We start from the raw sequence: 19,188 nt of genomic DNA, 5'->3' as shown, positions 1-19,188 counted from the left end.
AAAACAAATGAAGCCAAGGGTGGAAGTCGCTTAGATTCTGTTAATTGGATGGGGAAAAGTAATGTTGTTATCAGCATGTTCACACATACAGCTATAATATATACACAGTATACAACTGTGGGTAAAAGTCATCCTATTTTCTTAATAGATGAGACGACAACGTCTACACATCCAATTCTAACCTGTGCTGATATTTTCTGTGGTGGGATTCCCAAGGATTTTGTTCTCAGTAATCACCTGTGCTGGTGGTCTTGTCATGAGTAAACGCAGTGTGTGAAGAGCAGATTGCTTCTGACATCAGATCAGGCCACCCCCCTCCCCCCTCTGTTTGCACACACACATTCACGTTTACTTATGTGTGTGTGAGTGTGTGTGCAGTATCGGGCGGCAGGTTGCTGATTTGGGTGCAGTAATTTGCCATTAGACGGGGGACAGGTGCAGCTGCCTCTGTTTGCAGCGCTAACAAGGCATTTCATCATGGTTAGCTCCAGCCTGGTGCTCTGATCAGCTCTTGTTCTTGTCAACATATCACACACATGCACACGCACGAATGCACACACAGATGTACACGCACACATACTGCGCACACAAAGACGCAAAGTCTCCACATGGTTGTTCAACATATAGAGCTGGTTAGAATGAAGGATATGGGTTCAGATTGCCTTGAATGATAGACTCTGGGTATGCTGTTCTGTGGCTGACCTTGTGTAGGTAGGGCAGGTTCATTTACCTCAGGAAATAATCTAAATATTAAATCCAAGCACTGTCAACTAGTAAGTAAGTAACCACTAAGCCTAAAAAAGATTGTCCGCAGTAATGGGATTTTTAAATTTTTTTTTATATTTGTGTCAAATTTGTGTTATAACATGAGGGTTACAAAACATTTCTTTGGACATTTTCATATTATAAACACTCCCCCATCCCACACAACCTATATCTCCATGACTAAATAAATGATACAAGCACTAAAAAGGTTTACATTTGAATTGTAATTCCTGTTAATTTTGAAGAATTTTTACCAAGTTAGTGGTTTATGATTTATTATTTTAATAATAAATTAAGATAAATATCGATTTTGTTTTTACCAAGGTGCTGGTATATGATTTATTATTTGAATAATAAATAAAAATTAAATTTGTATAAATAAAATTAAAAATGTTATATATTTGTTACATTTTGTATTACAAAGTTAAGAAAACAATGTTTGAGTCAAACCTGATGTTACCTTACACATACAAGAACAGTCACTTCCACATAGTTTATCAATTAAACACTGGTATCGGATCGGTACTCAATATCGATCGATACCCAAAGTCCAGGTATTGCTATCGGTATTGGGACTGAAAAAGTTGGATTGGTGCATCCCTACAAATAAGTAAATGGAATAGAATTAATAAAAATAAAAAATAAAATAAAATGTATAAATAAATACGTTTTTAGGGATAATACCCAACATACTCATTGGGGTCTTGGTCAGGGAAACATTGAACAGTTTTATAAAAGATATTATCTTCCCCATAGATCCTTAACCATGTCACAGTCATATGAAATGTGATTTTTCTAATGTATTTAATGTAAAGCACAAAATTTGATCATGGTCATTCAGAGGAATTTAATTATACAGCCTGTCTGATGAAAAATTGTTGATCTACTCTAGCTGTTAAACTTGAGAAAACCAAAAGATTTTGGATGTGTTTTAATCCTCTATTGTGACTTATTATAGCTGAGATGTGCTTTGAAGTTATTTTCAGAAAAAGCAGCGATGATGCAGGCTGACCTTTTTAAAGATGTGCTGTTTTCCAAGACGCTACAGAATTGAGATTAAAAATATGTAATGGATGCAAATGATCGCATAGAACATGAGATAATTTGACACTCCTGGGCAGCTGTTTCCTCACATTTAGCCTAATTGAGTGTGATTTATCAGTAGCACAATAACAGTAGGCTAATGTCATCATGTAATGATAAATCAATAGGGATGGATCTCAGCAGCTTTGTGCAAAGGTCAGAGTGAATGAAATGTAATGGAGACAATAGATTGAGGAGCATTTGAGATAAACTCCTCCATGGCCAGCTATCCCATCGGTAACATCCTCTAAATGGTAAGAATAGTGGGGCAAACTCACTGCACTGAAACGTGAAGGAGGAGACATTTTTGTAAAATTAAAACAGTAATATAGAGTGAATATTGTAGGGCTGCACTATTATGGCCAAAAAGGTAATCACGATTATAATACCCACGCGACAACGTAGCCGGGCTATAAAGCGCTCCGTGTGTTCGTCCTTCCGTCCGTCCGTCCTTCCGTCCATTCGAGTGTCACACTTTCCTTTCCGGAGCAGAACTCAGAAACTATTTAACTTAGGAGCTTCAAATTTGGTACGATGGTTGACAGTGTGGTTTAGTGGTGCCTTTTGAGGGTTAGAAGTCCAGAGTGCCCAAAATCTTTGAACATTTGGCCAAAAACTGTGATTTCTTTTGACTTCAAGTTTATTTCCGGGGTACAACTCGGAAACTATTTAACTTAGGAACTTCAAATTTGGTATGATGGTTGATAGTGTTGTCTGGTTGTGCCTTTGGGGGTTAGAAGTCCAGGGTGCCCAAAATCTTTGAAATTTTGTCCAAAAACTGTGATTTTTTTCGTTTTCAATATCATTATTGAGATCACGTTTATAATCATGATTATTCATATATTTTAGCACAAAATATTTTTATTGCAATTTCACATTTAAATAAACAGAGCGCTGCTTTCACTTCCTTGTGCAGCATTCCAACCATCAAAAATTTTAAATGTTAATTTTTATTGTATTATATATTATAATCTGTTTAGAGCTAGTGTTCTATATTGCTGTAAAAACATCTCCTTCAAACAACTGTATTTATTCAAGTTTCTCACCGAAAACTACATTTTACAAGATTACATTTGAATGCATCATGATAGCATTATAACTTACCATTGCCCAATACTCATTTTTACTGAGCAGAGCTTGAACACACCATAATGTGCTCCGTGCTGTCGGCAGACGATCCGGTCACTGTGATCACTCTGAGCAGCATCATGAGAACGAATTAAAATATAATACGTGTCTGATTAAGTTAGTTGTTCCAAATGTTTTTAAGGTTGTTCCTCCACAGCTTATTTTGGACTTGCAGTTGTGATAAATTGCAGCTTTATATCCTCTTCACTCACGCTGAAGAACTTCCACACCGATGACACGTTATGTGTGTGTGACGTTACTGACTGTGCCGCTGTGTGCCGACGTAAAACCATCATGTGGCGGCTGTGTGTGTAGATATGCGGATGTATGAGACTGCTGAAAACGCTGATTGATGGTGCATCTCTAGCTGTTAGTTTAGGATTCGCTTGATTTATCCAGCAGAGTTTCCTATGAGCGGAGCACGCATATTAAACGTCAATATCGCAGTCGATCATGTTTGTTTAACTGTGGGAAGCCAAAATCGTGATCGCTATTAATATTCGATTTATTGGGCAGCCCTAGAATATTGTAGCAAGTCTAAATCCAGCGAGAGAAGTAAAAGTCGAGTCAGATTCCAGTGTGTGTATGAACTGCAGGATATCATGCTGTGGTCACCCGAAGTAAACTTTAGTGTATGGATCTTCACCATTAGACAGGGTTCCCTTGAGTTTCCATCTCCAGGTTTGTCCGGCATCAGCCCACCAACTCTTTCTCTCTCACACACACACACACACACACACCGTCCCTGGCCGTCTCCCAAGGTGGTCAAACAGATTGCTACGGGCGTTAACCCCCATCGATCTGCTCCAAATGGCCTCCAAATGCCAGGAATTAGATTTCAGACTGGGGAAGAGGGAAATAAAATGCTGTAGTATTTCTTGCTGCTCGACTCGGGAGTTAAGTGCTGCCGTGCCTTCCTCATTGTACCAGTCTTTCCTCCGAACTTCTTTGTGTTTGTCCGGATAGTTATATTTGTCTCCCTTTATACCTTGTTTAGAGCATATTTCTTAGAGATTATGGGCGGTAAGATACAGCCTGTGCCCAAACCTCTCAGTGACTGCTCGGGAATCCTTGGAAAATACATCAATGTCTCAGTGCTGTTGAATAACGATATGCAAGTGAAAGAAATGGCTAGAAGGAGAGATTAATTTACTTCTCCTTCTATTCATTCCGGTACATGAGTGAGCTCGTAAGCGACAAAAGATCTAAAGATTCAAACTGTAATCGATAAAAAATAGCCTTAGATTTTATATTAAAATGTATTTTTTCCATAATTGATGGACTGTAGCAAATGTGTAGGGCATAATGTGCAGCTGAGCATCACAGAGAGCCACTGAATCAATCTCACAGTTGTGAATGACTCCATTGTGGGGTTATAATGGAGGGCAGGTTTATAACACCGGTTGACTTGGCTTTATTAGTGCGCACTTAATGTCAGGCTAATACCTCTTCACTCTATTCAGCTGCTTGTTTCTGCCTCTTTCTCCCACCATCACCTTCACCGTCCCCATGCCTCTTTACTCTTTTTGTCCCATTATGCCGTTGCCTCTCTCCCGTCCGTCTTGCTTTGTCCATCCGGCATCAAGCTTCACAGTGTTTCCATAGCTGAATAAGTATTGATTAATGTCTGAGTGGTCGTGCTACCTAATGAGAGGCTAAATATAACCATCGCCACACCGGCCCTGCCGCGGCCTCCTCCCTCATCTAGCGCACAAAGTGTGGATAGTCACACTGTTGGCATGACAACACACCGGTCAAGGCTCTGTGAGCAGTCACAACAGATTTTGTGCATGTGTGTGCCTGGCAAAAAGTAGGAGGGGATGAATGAAGCGGAAGGGCGGTGGGGGGTGGGGGTGGGATGAACAGAGAACGACAGAAAAAAGGAATGAGATAGCTTTGTTTTTTATTTTTAGCTTTACTTGAAGCTGCTTTGCTTTCTTGCTTTCCCCCCGCTGAATTCCTTCCTCCAAAAGCTAGTGGTTGTTATTTTTAACTTCAGATGAGCGATTCCAAAGTCATCTGAGAATTTTACAAGATTAGATATAGCAGCAAACAACTATTTGCTTTCTACCTGAGCAGAGAATGAAGTTTCTCCGTACTTTGATGACATTGCCGGGCCGGCCGTGGATGGGTGCCCCACTGGCTAGCTCATGACCGCCACTCTGCACTGCTCTCATATCGCGGTTACAGCTGATACGTCATCGCAGAAGCGTAGCGCCCACCCTCCAGTTCCTCCACACGTAAACACTGTTATCTCTGTCAGCACTTTTGCCGCTGTTTGCACTGTTAGCGCCGTTAGCTGCGAGCCACCGTCAGCCGTCGCCATGTTGAGAGCCATTGAGACTAATAGAAATACTCCCAATCTCGTATGTAGCACCTTTAAGTTATTTATTAAACAAAAAATGCCACACATTGTTGTAATTCCAGCTTCTTAAGTTTGAGGATTTGCTGCTTTTCTTTGTCTTATTTGATGGTAAACTGAGGACATCTGGGCTTTGGACTGTTGGTTGGACAAAACGAACAATTTGAAGATGTTGCCTTGGGCTTGAGGAAATTGTGATGTGACATTTTATATAAACCAAATGATTAATTGATTCATAAAGCAGAAAATCAGCAGATAAATCTATAATGAAAATAGTGCTGTATTGTGTGTGACCTTTGGGCCTGTCTCGTTCCCCATCCCCTGGTTTCAAACGCTGTAAAACAGTTTGATTTGCTGCAGAGGAAGCGAGGAACATAACCATTCCTTACCACCTACACTACATTGTCACTCTCCGTAATAAATCAGCTTAAACCTGCGATATCACCCAGCTCCATTGTGCTCACGTTGACAAGTTTAGTTGCCCACATTTCTTCTCTGTTGCATGGTAACCAATTGAGAGTCACAGTCCTACCAACCCTCCTTGTTATGGCCAGCTGGAGAGAAATGAATGATAAGAGTATGCAAATGGGATATCTTCTTTAATAGCCTGCTGTTTTATTCAGCCGTGTGGCCAGGATAAGGAATCCCCACTGTGTCTAATCACATCCTCTCCCTCTCATTTCACCTGAGGCATATCCGCAATCTAGTCTATTTTTGACTGACACTACAGCATGCATTGTTCTCTGCCAGCATGAGTGTACATGCACAGGGGAAAGGCTTGACTTTACCTGGTCTTCTACTTCAAAAACTCAAAAGTCATTCACACAAAAAGAGTCTTAAATCCTGTGATTAAATCAGACTGTGGAGTGCAATGCAGGGAGACGGCTATAGCAGCTCATACTGTAGTGTGACTTGCAGGGTGTCCTCCACCTCAATTTAGAACTCCGAGACGATCATCCTCAAAAAGGTTGACCAGACAAGAGGAAAAACATCAGATGTAAAGATGTGTCAAGCCTGCAGCAACGCTACCTGCCATGCTCCTAATAAAGTTACCGACAGATCACAACATACAGTCCTACAAGTCTGGTTAGGAGTCTCGTTCCTCCACATTCGATTTTGAGTTTTTCAATCTGCGCCGCGGAGGGGTCGGCTCTGCTGTTGTTCGGTGGGAAATCTCATTCAGTTGCCGGCTAACAAGGTCAAATAACTCTCCAGATGAGATGGAGTGTGTCAGAAGGCACACACACGCACACTCACACACACCACCTGCCATTCAGTCAGTCCATCTATCTGTCGGCCACACACAGGAACACATCCTGAATTGAGTGGCAATAATAAGAGGAGTGAGGGGGGAAGTGTTTACTGCTGATGGGGAATATCATTACAAACTGTGGAAATCAGGGAATCACAGCAAAACCAGTTAGCCAGCTCATGTAGCAATCAATAGGAACCTACACTGTTTTTTTTTTCCTTCTCTTCTCTCATTTCGCTCTCTCTCTCTCCCTTTCGCACACTCTTTTCCTCCGGTTGCTATAGTGACGTGAAATGGCTGCATTCTGCAGCAGTGGATCAGAGCGGGGGCCCGCTCTCGCAGCCTGCTAGATGCACCGTTTTACATGATGGTTTCAAAACACACACATACACACACACACACGTACGGCTCCAATTACTGTGTGTTAGTATGTGCCACAGCGCTTAGAGAGTATAATAAGTTAAATGTTATTTAAATGTCACATCGTTTTTCATAAACGGTATACATTACAAGGAACCGACACTAGTGAGGATGGGTTTTTTGCAGTGCATCCATCACAGTATGTCTGAGTGTAATGACCGTGTGAGTTTTCTTGTACAGTTGGTAATTATTGATTCATTGACTCACAGATTAGAGTATCGAGTATTGCCCTACAGTGCTTCTTTGACTCAACTACCTTACTTATTCTCCTGACATAAACAAACAGGAAAAATATAATTCATCTATTTGTTGCAGAGGAGCATAATTCTGTATGTTTAGATTTGGGTTTTAGATAGAATTTGCAAAGTAGTAGGACTGCGACTAACGATTATTTTCTTTGTCGATTAGTCTGCCGATTATCTTTCAATTAATCAATAGTTGTTTGGTCTATAAAATGTCAGAAAATGGTGAAAAATGCCTAAAGCCCAAGATGACGTCCGCAAATGTCTTGTTTTGTCCACGACTCAAAGATATTCAGTTTACAGTCATAGAGGAGTAAAGAAACTAGAAAATATTCACATTTAAGAAGCTGGAATCGGAACATTTTGAGGTTTTTTTTCTTAAAAATTACTCAAAATTATGCTCTTCAAAGTAGAATTAACATTCAGATTCGTCTCTTACGTGCCAGCCACATGGTAGGCTGACATCATCATCCTCCCTTTTTTCTCTCCTCTTTCGCTCTTGCTGAACCTCATCTTAAATTTGATATGCATTTATTTCCTCCTGGTTTTTACAATTAAAAACTATTAAAATATCCCTTCTCTCTTTTCTTTTTATCTGTCTGTAGTGTGACAACGCCAAGGGGCTGAGGGCCTTCTTTGATGCCATATGCTACGGTCCCAAACACCTGATGATCTTCGGTGGCGTCTGCCCCTCCGTGACCTCCATCATCGCCGAGTCCTTGGAGGGCTGGAATCTGGTGCAGGTAGGGTTTGTACTGTACATGTTACCATGCATGTGTATGTGTGCATGCATGTGGTATATAGCCTATATGTACAGCGTTTGTGAACCCTGGATGCCGGTGTGCCAAAGCCGTCAGAATAGGATTAAATAGAAGTGTACTTACTTATCTGAGGTTTCTTCTTGTTTCTGCGTTCCTATCAGAAAACCTGAATTTGCTACTTAATTGAGTTTCCCAAAAAATCTCGTCCCTTAGAATTGCAGTGTGCAGATAGGTCCCGGGATTTCAAAGGGGTCCCAACTCATGGCTTAATCCTTCATTAACCTTGCCAGGGTGAATGTCTAATTGGCGTTGCTCTAATCCGTAGAATCCTCCCTCATTTTACGATCAGACACAGAGTCAAAATGGCTTAAACCCATTGTAGCGCGAGAAGTCTGTCGTTAAAAATTTGAGCTCAACTTCCAGTAAGCACTTGGACTTGTATGTGAAGAAACAAGCATCAAATTATACTGTATAGGCTTCTCCTCATAATGAAATGTTGTCTCATGTGGCACACATGATCTAGCTGGAAATATGTTTTGGGGTGTTCTGTCATTAGTATGAGCTAATAAAAGTTTTACTACTCAGTCCAGTCGATGCTAATTACCTGCTGGACATTCATATAATAGATTTTACCATTCAATTATACTCTTGCTTGCTAAATGGCTTTTGCTGCATTAGCAGAGCTTGATGACTGCTCACTGCAGGCATTAAACACCACTCATGCTTGCATCTGGTAAACTTTTGACCCCCTGAGTTATTGCTCACAGTTTCTTTGACTGTGTACTGTACTGCAGTACCAAAGAGGGGAAATGCCTCCTTCCAAAGAATACATTTCATTTGCGGCGAAACCCCACAAAGGTTATCGGGCACAGATAAGAAATGAGTGAAGCTCGTGCTTGGAGGAGATAGCGTAATTCAAGAGGCTGCATTTTGAACTGAATGTCACATTACGTGGCATATTTCTTCCGCTTGCAATTACTGCGAATCTGCTGCTTTTCATGTTCCTTTCTGCTCGCTCGTCTCGTCAGGGTCACTCAGGAGTGAAAAGATCGGCAGGATGAGGGGAATGAAAGGAGGAGTCATTTTTTTTGTTTCTGTGTTCACTTCCTTTCGGTGGTAATGATCTCAGTCTAGAAAGAGGGGTTCAAGCCATAGTTGAACTCTAAGTGCGCTTAGGTATTTGTCTGTGTGGGCTGTGTGTGTGTGTGTGTGTGTGTGTTTGTATGTGTGTAAGCTCTTCTCTCTATTTATTGGCTTGTTTGTCAGTGATTACCTGTGAGAAGTGCAGTAGCAATCTTCTGCTCTGCAGCACTCTCTGCCTGGTACAATGTGCTCCCCAGAGCACTTTACCAACCAGGCTCTTTTCACTATAAATACACAGACCAACACCAACAAATTCATGCCAGTCCGATCCTAAATACACATTCTGACGCTGTCTGAATACCAGACAGGTAGTGATTGAGGGGAACATGTAAGGTGAATGGCTAAGGAAACACCTAGAAAGTACCAGTGTTTACCTTGCTGTGAGACAGCCGATGGGGAACTTAAGCTGTTATCTATGCTCTCGCCAAAGCAACCAGACTCCATTGGAAAAAAACAGTAATTTAACCTCGCATAACACCGGAGTTGCTGTTCTATCGCTTCCTTGATCGGTTAGTTTGTTTGTATTATTGTGTGACTTTGGTCAGTTCGGATTCAACAAAGTCACACAATAGCACAAACAAACTAACTGATCTAGGCAGCGGTAGACCGGCAACACCCGTGTTCTGCGAGGTAAAATTACAGTTTTTTTCAATGGAGTCTGGTGGCTTTGGCGAGAGCATAGATGGATACAACGGCTTCACTTCCCCGTCGGAAAGGGCTGTCTCACGGCATGGTAAACCGGCAAACATATTGTAAATATAGCCTGCACTTAAACTGATATTGATTTTTTTAAGTGGGTCTTTCTTTTAGCTGGCTAAAATATGTTTTGCTGCCGGCCCCGTCTATAGAGGTACATTACTGTGGTTTTGTGCGGTAAATCCTGTCTGCTTCTCCTAGCTGGGGGCGTGCCGACTGTCATCTACTGTAGGTAATACACTGACTATGGATAAGTACCTCATACAACCCCACTTCAAAACCCCCGAACTAGCCCTTTAAGTATTCACACTTGTATTCAATTGCAAGGGCAGCCGTTGTTGCTGTTGCTACGTAGTACTAAGTACTAAATTGCTTTCTTTTAGGCCAGCAAGCGTGTAGGTGCAAAGGCACTCATTTATTTATATAAGTTAGCTGTCCAGCACACTGCGGAGACTTATTTCATGTTGAAACAGGTGTCTATCGAACAACCAGTATTATATTAGACCTAATTATCTGCCATTACTTGCGTGTACATGATGTGTTGTTATATTTATGGTGTGGTACACGGTTAGGGTTGGTTTATTGTGTTCTGAAATGCAAGACGTCCTTGCAGAGCTCAGCAACATCCTCATCAGAGTATGACTCACCAAGCAGCTATAATATGCACTGGAAATCTGCAGGAAGACACGTCAGTGGATGTAAACAACACACCAGATAGCTATTGGTTGTTCTTTGGAGCATAAATGCAGTAAGGTGGCACCGGTGTGTTTAGCTATCATGTACTTAACAAGCTGGTCCTTGCACCTGCCAGCCAGATTGTTGGCCTGAGCCTCTCTGCTCCATCTCTGAGCCCATTGACTTTCATGAGTTCCTATTAACGTGTGTGAGTGTGTTCGTTTATAGTGTGTGTGGGCATGTGTGTGAATCTGTACATGAAATTGTATGAAGGGCATGAGAAGAGGAGGAGCCTCCCTGAATCAAAGAGGATTGGATGATGATTGGAAGTTCTGAATTCCTGCACCCTGCAAAGTTCAATGTGCCACATCAGTGGGAATCTGTTTTTAAAAATGTGAATTCTGTCACCCTGCATATTTATTACCCAGCCCTGGCACCCCGTATGCAAGATTTGAGTTGGCGTGGAGGGAAATAGAGAACATTTCACGGTGATTTTATGGGCCAGGCTTAACAAGCTCATCATTTCCACATCAAAACAGGGAGCTCGCTGATACTATCTACAGTAGAGATAGCTGAGAGAATAACCACTCCTGGAAAAAAGCTTAATCATACACCCATAAAAATAGCGTTCAATCAGCGCTGATGCCTAATGAAGTCAGCTTTGAAAGGCTCAACAAAAATAAACTCCCATTGCATACCCGTTCATTACGCTCTATGCACACATTTTGAATTTTTAGAAGGGTAGTATCAGAACCAAAGTTTTTGTACAAAGCCAGTAGCCAGTACTTTTATTTATTCCCAGCAGAATAACTTCTTAAAAACCTGAAACTTCACACAATGAGCGACACAGCAACAGGCTATACGTCATTTTCATGGAAGTTGGTGACATGAAGCTACTAATTTTGTGGTAAATATTGGGGTAATTTTGCAGTAATTCCAAAGAAAGTGCAACCTAATATTCCATAATCACTTCCAACTGTAATGGGCCCATTGTCTAACCCACAGCCAGTGTGGTCAGCTTGCAGTGAATATGCCAGCAGATTAGTTTGCTAGCAGTAGTGCCAGCTCAGGTACCCCTGTCTGTCACGTGACTGAAAATTTGACATCAAGGACAATTCAGCCAGACTAAAACACATTATCAAAACGTGTACAATATTTCAACCAGCTGCATCAGATCAGAGGCAGACAACATTTACCAGGTTTTAAAAAAATGCCAATATCAGTGTGACACAGCACAAGGCATGCAACAACACATCCAGTACTGTATTTGCCAGCAGCATATTGTTAAGCTCTGGATGTACTGTACCTACGGATTGATGTGTTTGTGACACTTTTCTGACACGGACTCATGTCTCGTGATGCTGTTGCAGTGGCTCGTTTGTCGACCTCCCTCCTCCCATGAGCAGCTCTGCTTTGCTCCGTACTTACAGTCGCATTTTGTAATGCAGCGCTGCTGTACATGTGCTAAAATGACTGCCCGGGCAAATTAAAATGGTGGATAAGAACGCTACCAGGGCCAATGGACAGATGGCGAGGAGCGGATTGAGGGAATGATGGAGGAATAGACAGACCGGGGCAGACATGGACTGTAATAGCACAAAATTGAAATTCAAAGAAATGGGGCAAGACGCAGCTGTGTTTGTGAGCTGCCATCAGCCACAAATGCCGCTGATTGCTTTGGTTTTATTTCCGCAAGACAATGAATGTTGAAGCCGTGCTCTTGGCAGCCATCTTGGTCTGTGATTAATCTTGTGTTCTCCTCGCCATGATATTATATAATTCCAGAAAGCATTTGGCGAGCTTTTTCAATACTTGCTGGCACAGGTATCCGTACCCAGTCAACACGCTGCACTCACTTTACCCTTTTTTTTCGTAACTTACAAGAGGTTCTTTTCCTCTCCACAGCAGTGGTGTCTATTTTCTGTAAATGGCTCATTGAGTGCCAGGAAATAGCCCCAACCCACCCTCCCCGCCAGTTACTGGCCCCTTCTCACTCACCAATTAGGCCTATCAGTGGCGGCGCTGTTCATTTTCAGCCATGTCGAGTGTGTAATGAAAAATTATGCTCCCCGATCGCTTTTCCTCTTGAGAAGACGAAGACAAGAGAGCGTTATTCCTACTAAACTGATTATTTGTAGAAGGGGACTTACTTTGTAGAAGGCAGGTTTTTTTTTTGTGTATGTCAATATTGTCTTTCAAGGACTTTTTTTGTAAATGCAGACTAAAAAAATCAGGCTCCTCTGTGTCCTTGTTTTTCTGTGTAGATATTTCCAGATGTCCTGTGCCTCAACATAGAGCCTGCAAAACTTCAGCATCAAACCTCTGATTCATTTATCTTTTAGGGACACTGAATAATGAAGTCAATATATAGTGGGAGGAGGAAAATGTGGATGCACCTTCTCAAGGTGTTGTGGTCAAGGCCTGGACATAGAGCTATATTTACCTGTATATGAAGCCCATTTTTCTTCGGCACTTGCTGTATCGATCGTCGGTGCTTCATTAAACCAGGCAATTTGGGGACAGCAAAGTTGCATCCCCGCCTCCTTGAAGTGCGGCTTTCTCTCTCTCTCTTTTTTTTTTTGAAGCCTCCACCAACTCTTCAGGGTCTTCTTTTTTCCCCATTTTCTTTCTCTCACTCTCCCTGAGTGCTACACTGGATGTTTCAATAAAACATGTGATGCCTAGCACTGCAGTATTCTGCCTCACTTACGTCAAATCCTCCTGTGTACCGTATCAATATTTCATGACTTCCAAAGTTTAAGCTAAAAATCTCAGAGTGCAAGGGCAAGGATGGTGTGAGCATCACAATAGATCGTCATTTATCAACATTATGAGTCAAGTTGAGGCTCCCCTGTGTGTGTGTGTGTGTGTGCTGGCTGTGCTCTGGGGACAACTAAAGGTTATATAAACTTTCCTCTAAAGGTTAAGTGACTCCCCCAAACCATGTTATTCATATTTGGTTGTATGTGTACTTATGTGTGTTTATTAAGAACAAGGTGCAGTCCAATGGATTCATGTCAGACCCCCCCTTCTCTGTGAGTATGAGTTAGGACTAGGGATGTCACTGTGAGGACATTTTCCCACCGGTTCATAAACTTATGACAACTCAGTTGTTTTTCTGTGCGGAGACTCCATACGGAGCAGATACTTTCACTTTCAGATTGTAACGTCCGTCGTCCGACTATGTATTGATAACACGGCGCTGATATGCCAAAAATGAACTGGGTTTTATTTCTATGAAAAAAGCTAACAGCGGTGGGCAAGTAATGTAATTGGCGTATGCCCGACCACTGTGTAAGACCGGTAACACCGACTACCGCGGCAAGCCTACTTAGGACTGGACTGTAAGGCAAAATACAGGATGCTTAAAGGAATAGTTTGGGTGTTTTGAAGTGGGGTTGTATGAGGGTCTTATCAATAGTCACTGTATTACTTACAGTAGATGACAGTCGGCGTGCCCCCAACTTGGAGAAACAGGCAGGAGTACCGACATCGGAGCAAAGCAATACATAGATAGGTTTCAGTTAATTTCACCATCGGAAAGGGCAGTCTGACGGCAAGATAAAGCGATGATAATATTTGAAATATAGTGTACACTTAAATGGATATCGCCTTTTTTGTAGGTGGTTAAAATACGTTTGGCTGCTAGCCCCGTCCACACTATTATATTGCTTTGCTCCAGTGCAGAAAACACCTAGAATGTACCTGTGTTTACCTTGCTGTGAGACAGCTGTACAGTCTATGTTTCCGACAGGGAACTTAAAGTGGAAGTAAGCAGTATATTTTTGGCAATATTGGGCAAAAATTCCATAATAACCTTTCAGCATATTGTATTTCAAGTGTTCTGAGAGATAACTAGACTTCTGCTCCTCCTCATGGCTCTGTTTTCAGGCTTTAAAAAATCTACTTTGACCAATCACAGGTCATTTCAGAGAGAGAGCGTTCCTATTGGCTGTGCTCCAGTCATGTTACCGGTAGTTTGGCGTTCGTTCAAGAGAATTCACAATGGCTACCGCGACACAAACTTTCGAATTTTACAGCTAAACAGTACACTACAAGATGATTCTGAAAACATTTGAGGCGAGAAATAGGCATTAACGTAACATAATATTGATTCATATTTGATCAGCGCTGCCTAGTTTGACCATTTGACCGGAGTTCGCGAGGGTCTGACAGCCAGCTCTCATAGACAGCAGATGGACAGCAGACCTCAGATCAGCTCTGACTGCTTGTTTTCCTCCGGTCTGTGAAATCTTGTTTAGTTAAAAAGTTTAGTTTAGGATAGTTTGTTTGTGCTATTGTGAGTCTTTGGTTAGTTCAGATTCAACAAAGTCACATAGCACAAACAAACTAACCGATCGAGGCAGCGGTAGACCAGCAACCCCGTGTTCTGCAAGATAAAATTATAGTTTTTTTTCAATGGAATCTGGTGGCTTAGAAGAACATAGATGGATACAACGGCTTCAGTTCCTCGTCGGAAAAGGCTGTCTCACAGCAAGGTAAACCGATGAAAATATTCTAAATATAGCGTACACTTAAACTGATATTTTAGGTGAGCCTTTCTTTTAAGTGGCTAAAATACGTTTTGCAGCCAGCCCCGCTCACAGCAGTATATTGCTTTGGTTCCATTCGGTAAATCCTGTCGGCTTTTCCAAACTGGGGACGTGCCGGCAGTCATCTACTGTAAGCAATACACCGACTATGGATAATTACCTCATACAACCCCACTTCAAAACACCCAAACTATCCCTTTAAGAGAGGCAATTAGGCCGGATTTTCATACTATCTCAAAGCTTCAAGGCAAGACCCAGGGGAAACAGGAAGTGGTGTCCGAACCTGTCCAACTCTGGATTAATGTTGTTTCACAAACTAGCTGGAGAAGCTTGGTACTGTATTAACATCCTTTTTATGGGTTGTAAATTGCATCCCAGACTTCTAGGATAGACTGCTGATGAAGTAAAACAAGGCAAATGTTGACATTTAAAGCAAAGCTAAAGACAAATGAGCCTGCTGCACAGATGTAATAATATGAAGAATTCCTCTTAATGTTTTCTCATTGAGTCTATCACAACTCCTCTCTCTTTTATCGCTGAAGGCAAAAATGAGGCGGAAAGAGACAGAAGAGATTATTAATTATAGGCTATGCTGTGCATTAATCAGACTTTTTTAATCATGAATTGCCGCCTGCACTTGTAGAATGCAGCAGCACTACTGTAAAGCTGAGCTCACGCTCGCTGTCGTACCTACTCGCAGTGCCAAATGCGCGCCATTTGACAGGAAACAGTAATTAGCTAATTAGCAACATTTGTTGAATGCGAGGCGTTAACGGGTTGTAACTGTTGGTGTCACATATTGAATAAACATGCTAGTTCATAAGCACTCAATAAGAACAAGAGCGTTGACAGAACATCTTTCCGTTTCTGTTCTTCACAAGGAAGTAGGAACAACAAATTGAAACAGTTTCTCATTCTTTCTTTTTCAACACCGACACATCTCTTTGACACCGAGGTCTATGAGACACATTCAAAAGGAATACAAGATGAATACATGGTGAATTCCACCCTTGCATTCGAGTACTATCGTTCCCCCAGTAGTTTTTCTGAAGGAGGGCGAGTAAAAAGAAAATCAGCGCGTCATACTCACGGCACTAACGATGGTGCAGGACCTGCCAGCAACAATAAACAAACTATGCACATTTATAGTTCAAGCTTGTTTTTGATGTTTCGCACAGGGACTTTATCTTGCACACCCGTCTTGTGTAGACTGTAAGATAATGTTTTTTTGTGCCCCCAAATCCTGGTTCTTTTCCCATTTCTCTCTATTCTCTTTTGGGGTTTCCAGCCTTTGATATTCCTTATTTAGGTCATACAGTCCATAGCACTTTGAAGAGCTAGCTGGGTGTATACAACGTTTAGTTTCTAGATGAAAAAAAAGCTTTTAACAAGGAAATCCTATGATAAATAGAATGTGTTATTAATCTCCATCTAAAATGTATTGACTGTAATAAATGGAACTCAGACATATATATCAAGGTTGACTTGGCTTTATTTTGGGGGCCAAAATACATCCTCTTAATCAAGCTAATTTGCAATTTGACTCAGGTTGCTACACAGCTAATTTTGCATTGAAGAAGAATAAAAAAAAAACATCAGCAGGAAAGAAAGAAAGAAAGAAGTTAGTTGAAGGTACAGCGTAGAGAAAAAGGAGGAAAAGAGACACATATGATTTAAGGAATAGGAGGAGGCTGCATTGAGTGATTGAAAAAGTCAGACCAGAGATTCCCTGCACATATCAGCTCCAGGATGTAAGTGATGCAATTAATTCCACATCACAAGTGCAAATGAAGGAGCTCCACTCTGAGCGTAGTTACATCTCACTTTGGATACCAAATAACTGAAGGAAAAGTGTGCTTGAGTGCAAAGTATAGAAAAAAAGAGTAAAAAAAAACGATGTTATAATTGTATGTAAGTGTGGCTTAGAGCCAGTGTCAACTTGTCAACTGGCTCTTTATTTGACCAGTTTGACCAAGGAGATTGTTTTCTTTGTTTTATTTGAATATTTATTAGAGTCTGTTCTGTTAATCTCAGATTTATCTTGCGAACCAATGTGGCGGTTCAGACTAGGGTTGGGTGATATGTTAAAATTTACCAACTGGCCACCGTCACTCCAACAACCAGTGATTGCCGATATAATCGTGGCGAGCACTCTCTCTCCCCCGCCCGCTGCAGTTGCTGGGAGATCAGCTGTTCTAGCGGGAGAGCATTGGAAAACACACTTCATTCAAACTTGACAGAAACAAAATAAAACTCACCAAAACCATCTTGGTTAGTCTTTCCAACAATCACGTATTCTGAATCCTTATTTGACCAAGTTAGGTGTGAAAATATGCTCCACAGCTGTCTTCTTCGGAGGCGGACCATTAAATTGGCAAAATAAAATGACAAATATCGCCCAAAAAATCGGCCGAAAAAAACAACCAACGATGCACTCAGCCAATCACCGAACCCAAGTCCAGACCCCCAGGTTGGGAACCACTGACTTAGATGGTACCACTGGATAACAAACCAGTGAAATATCAGTTCCATCTTTGTTTTAAAGTGACGTTTTTGGTGATGCAGTTTAATAGATTGGCTGTAAGAGGGCGTTGTGAGGTGCAGTTATCCAATAAGCTGTGAGCTGATATTGCATCGTTAACTAGTTATTTTAATGTCTTTATAAGTCACGTTCAAACCTGAGTGAATCAATTTTTCTGTTCAGTAATGTCTGAATAAGCTTCACTTAATCTACATCACAGCACCATGTTGCCAGTGAGCTTTTGCAAAACCCCGAAAGACTTCTACCCGGCTCACCTCCATCTCCTCTGATTTTTTTTTCCCAATATAGGGACATTTTAGAATCACAGGGCTCGGTACCTCATCGACCCAAAAATTTGTGTCGGAAACGGGCTTCTCTGAGGCCGGCATTAGGAGGATCCTTTGAAACGATATCAAAACAAGGGCGGACTTGCCGAGCAATTGGACATCAAAGAGGACCCGGCTCCATTACAAGCCATTAAAACCATAACGGCTGCTTGGAAAGAGTGAAGCTTAGAGGATCGATAAAGGGCAGTTTAACTGTCTGACACAGCTCACTAATATCTGAAACATCAACTCCCCTTCAGTGAGAGATAGAGGGAGGAAGAGGGAGAGAGGAAATGGAAAGAGAGAGAAAGACTCTTGAGATCATTACAGAGTGCTTTCCGTCTTCCTTCTTTCACCCCTCCCTGCTCTACAGTATACATGTACACTACATCATGATGTAACCTGATTTACAGAGTAGGATTCGCCTGTTGGATAATTCAAATCCTACACACACAACACACATATAAACACATACTAGCCATCCCTGTCTCCTAAAAATTACGTCCCCATACAACAAAACATGCATTGTGTTTCGAGGGAAACGTATTTTGGCAGATAACGTTTGTTTTTGATGTATCACAAATACCTTTGTAATGATAGTCCGCCAAAGTCCGCGTACGGAGAAGGTTGGGGTGGTGGATGGGTCAATAAACACAGGATTTTTCATGCTATCAAAGTGCTAGACTGGTTTAACTTGAGAAAAGAAAAGTTTCTATTGTTTACAGGAACTCCAAAATGTTCTTGTTCAGTGTATTTATAGCAACATGTAGCACAGTAGAGTAAAAATAGTGCTCAGTGCTCCTGATGGCTGCATTTAGCTTAACTACACTGCCTGAACTGTTTAGTGTATCAAATTGCATCCATCTTAAATCCGATCAAAGTGTTTTGTGTAACAGACACCAGATCCAGGCAGAAAGCCTTGAACACTCTCTCCACGTCCTTACTTGATTAAATTCCTTTTCGTCTTTGTCACTCTTTTCTATCTCTCTTTCCTCCTCCCACACGATCCTCTTTCGCTTTATCGGGGCATCAGAATGCGGAAGCGTTAAGCCTCCTTGAGGTTGATACCGAGCTCAATGCTATTTTCATTCCCTATTGGTGCAGTCATTCAATACCTCTCTTTTTAGTCTACGGCTGCAAATGGAATCCAGTTTGATAAGTGGTGATAAATGATAATGTCTCTCTGGATTCAGGATCAACTTAGTCTCTCAAGACTTAGGCTATGTTCACACTGCAGGCAAAAGTGGCCAAAATCAGATTT

General features: G+C 41.5%; 1 protein-coding gene across 1 annotated transcript in view; it reads left to right on the top strand.

The window, feature by feature from the left end:
- Window positions 1-19,188, top strand: part of gabbr2 (gamma-aminobutyric acid (GABA) B receptor, 2) — a 213,853-nt gene that overhangs the window by 54,066 nt on the left and 140,599 nt on the right. The window contains exon 2 of the mRNA XM_074613382.1: window positions 7,858-7,995. Within this exon, the coding sequence (XP_074469483.1) occupies window positions 7,858-7,995 (138 nt within the window). The remainder of the gene's footprint in view (window positions 1-7,857; window positions 7,996-19,188) is intronic.

Source organism: Sebastes fasciatus, chromosome 17 (genome assembly GCF_043250625.1).
Source record: "Sebastes fasciatus isolate fSebFas1 chromosome 17, fSebFas1.pri, whole genome shotgun sequence".
NCBI classification, from domain to species: domain Eukaryota; kingdom Metazoa; phylum Chordata; class Actinopteri; order Perciformes; family Sebastidae; genus Sebastes; species Sebastes fasciatus.
The sequence above is the reverse complement of the archived record's forward strand: the minus strand, read 5'-3'. Positions and strand labels throughout refer to the sequence as shown.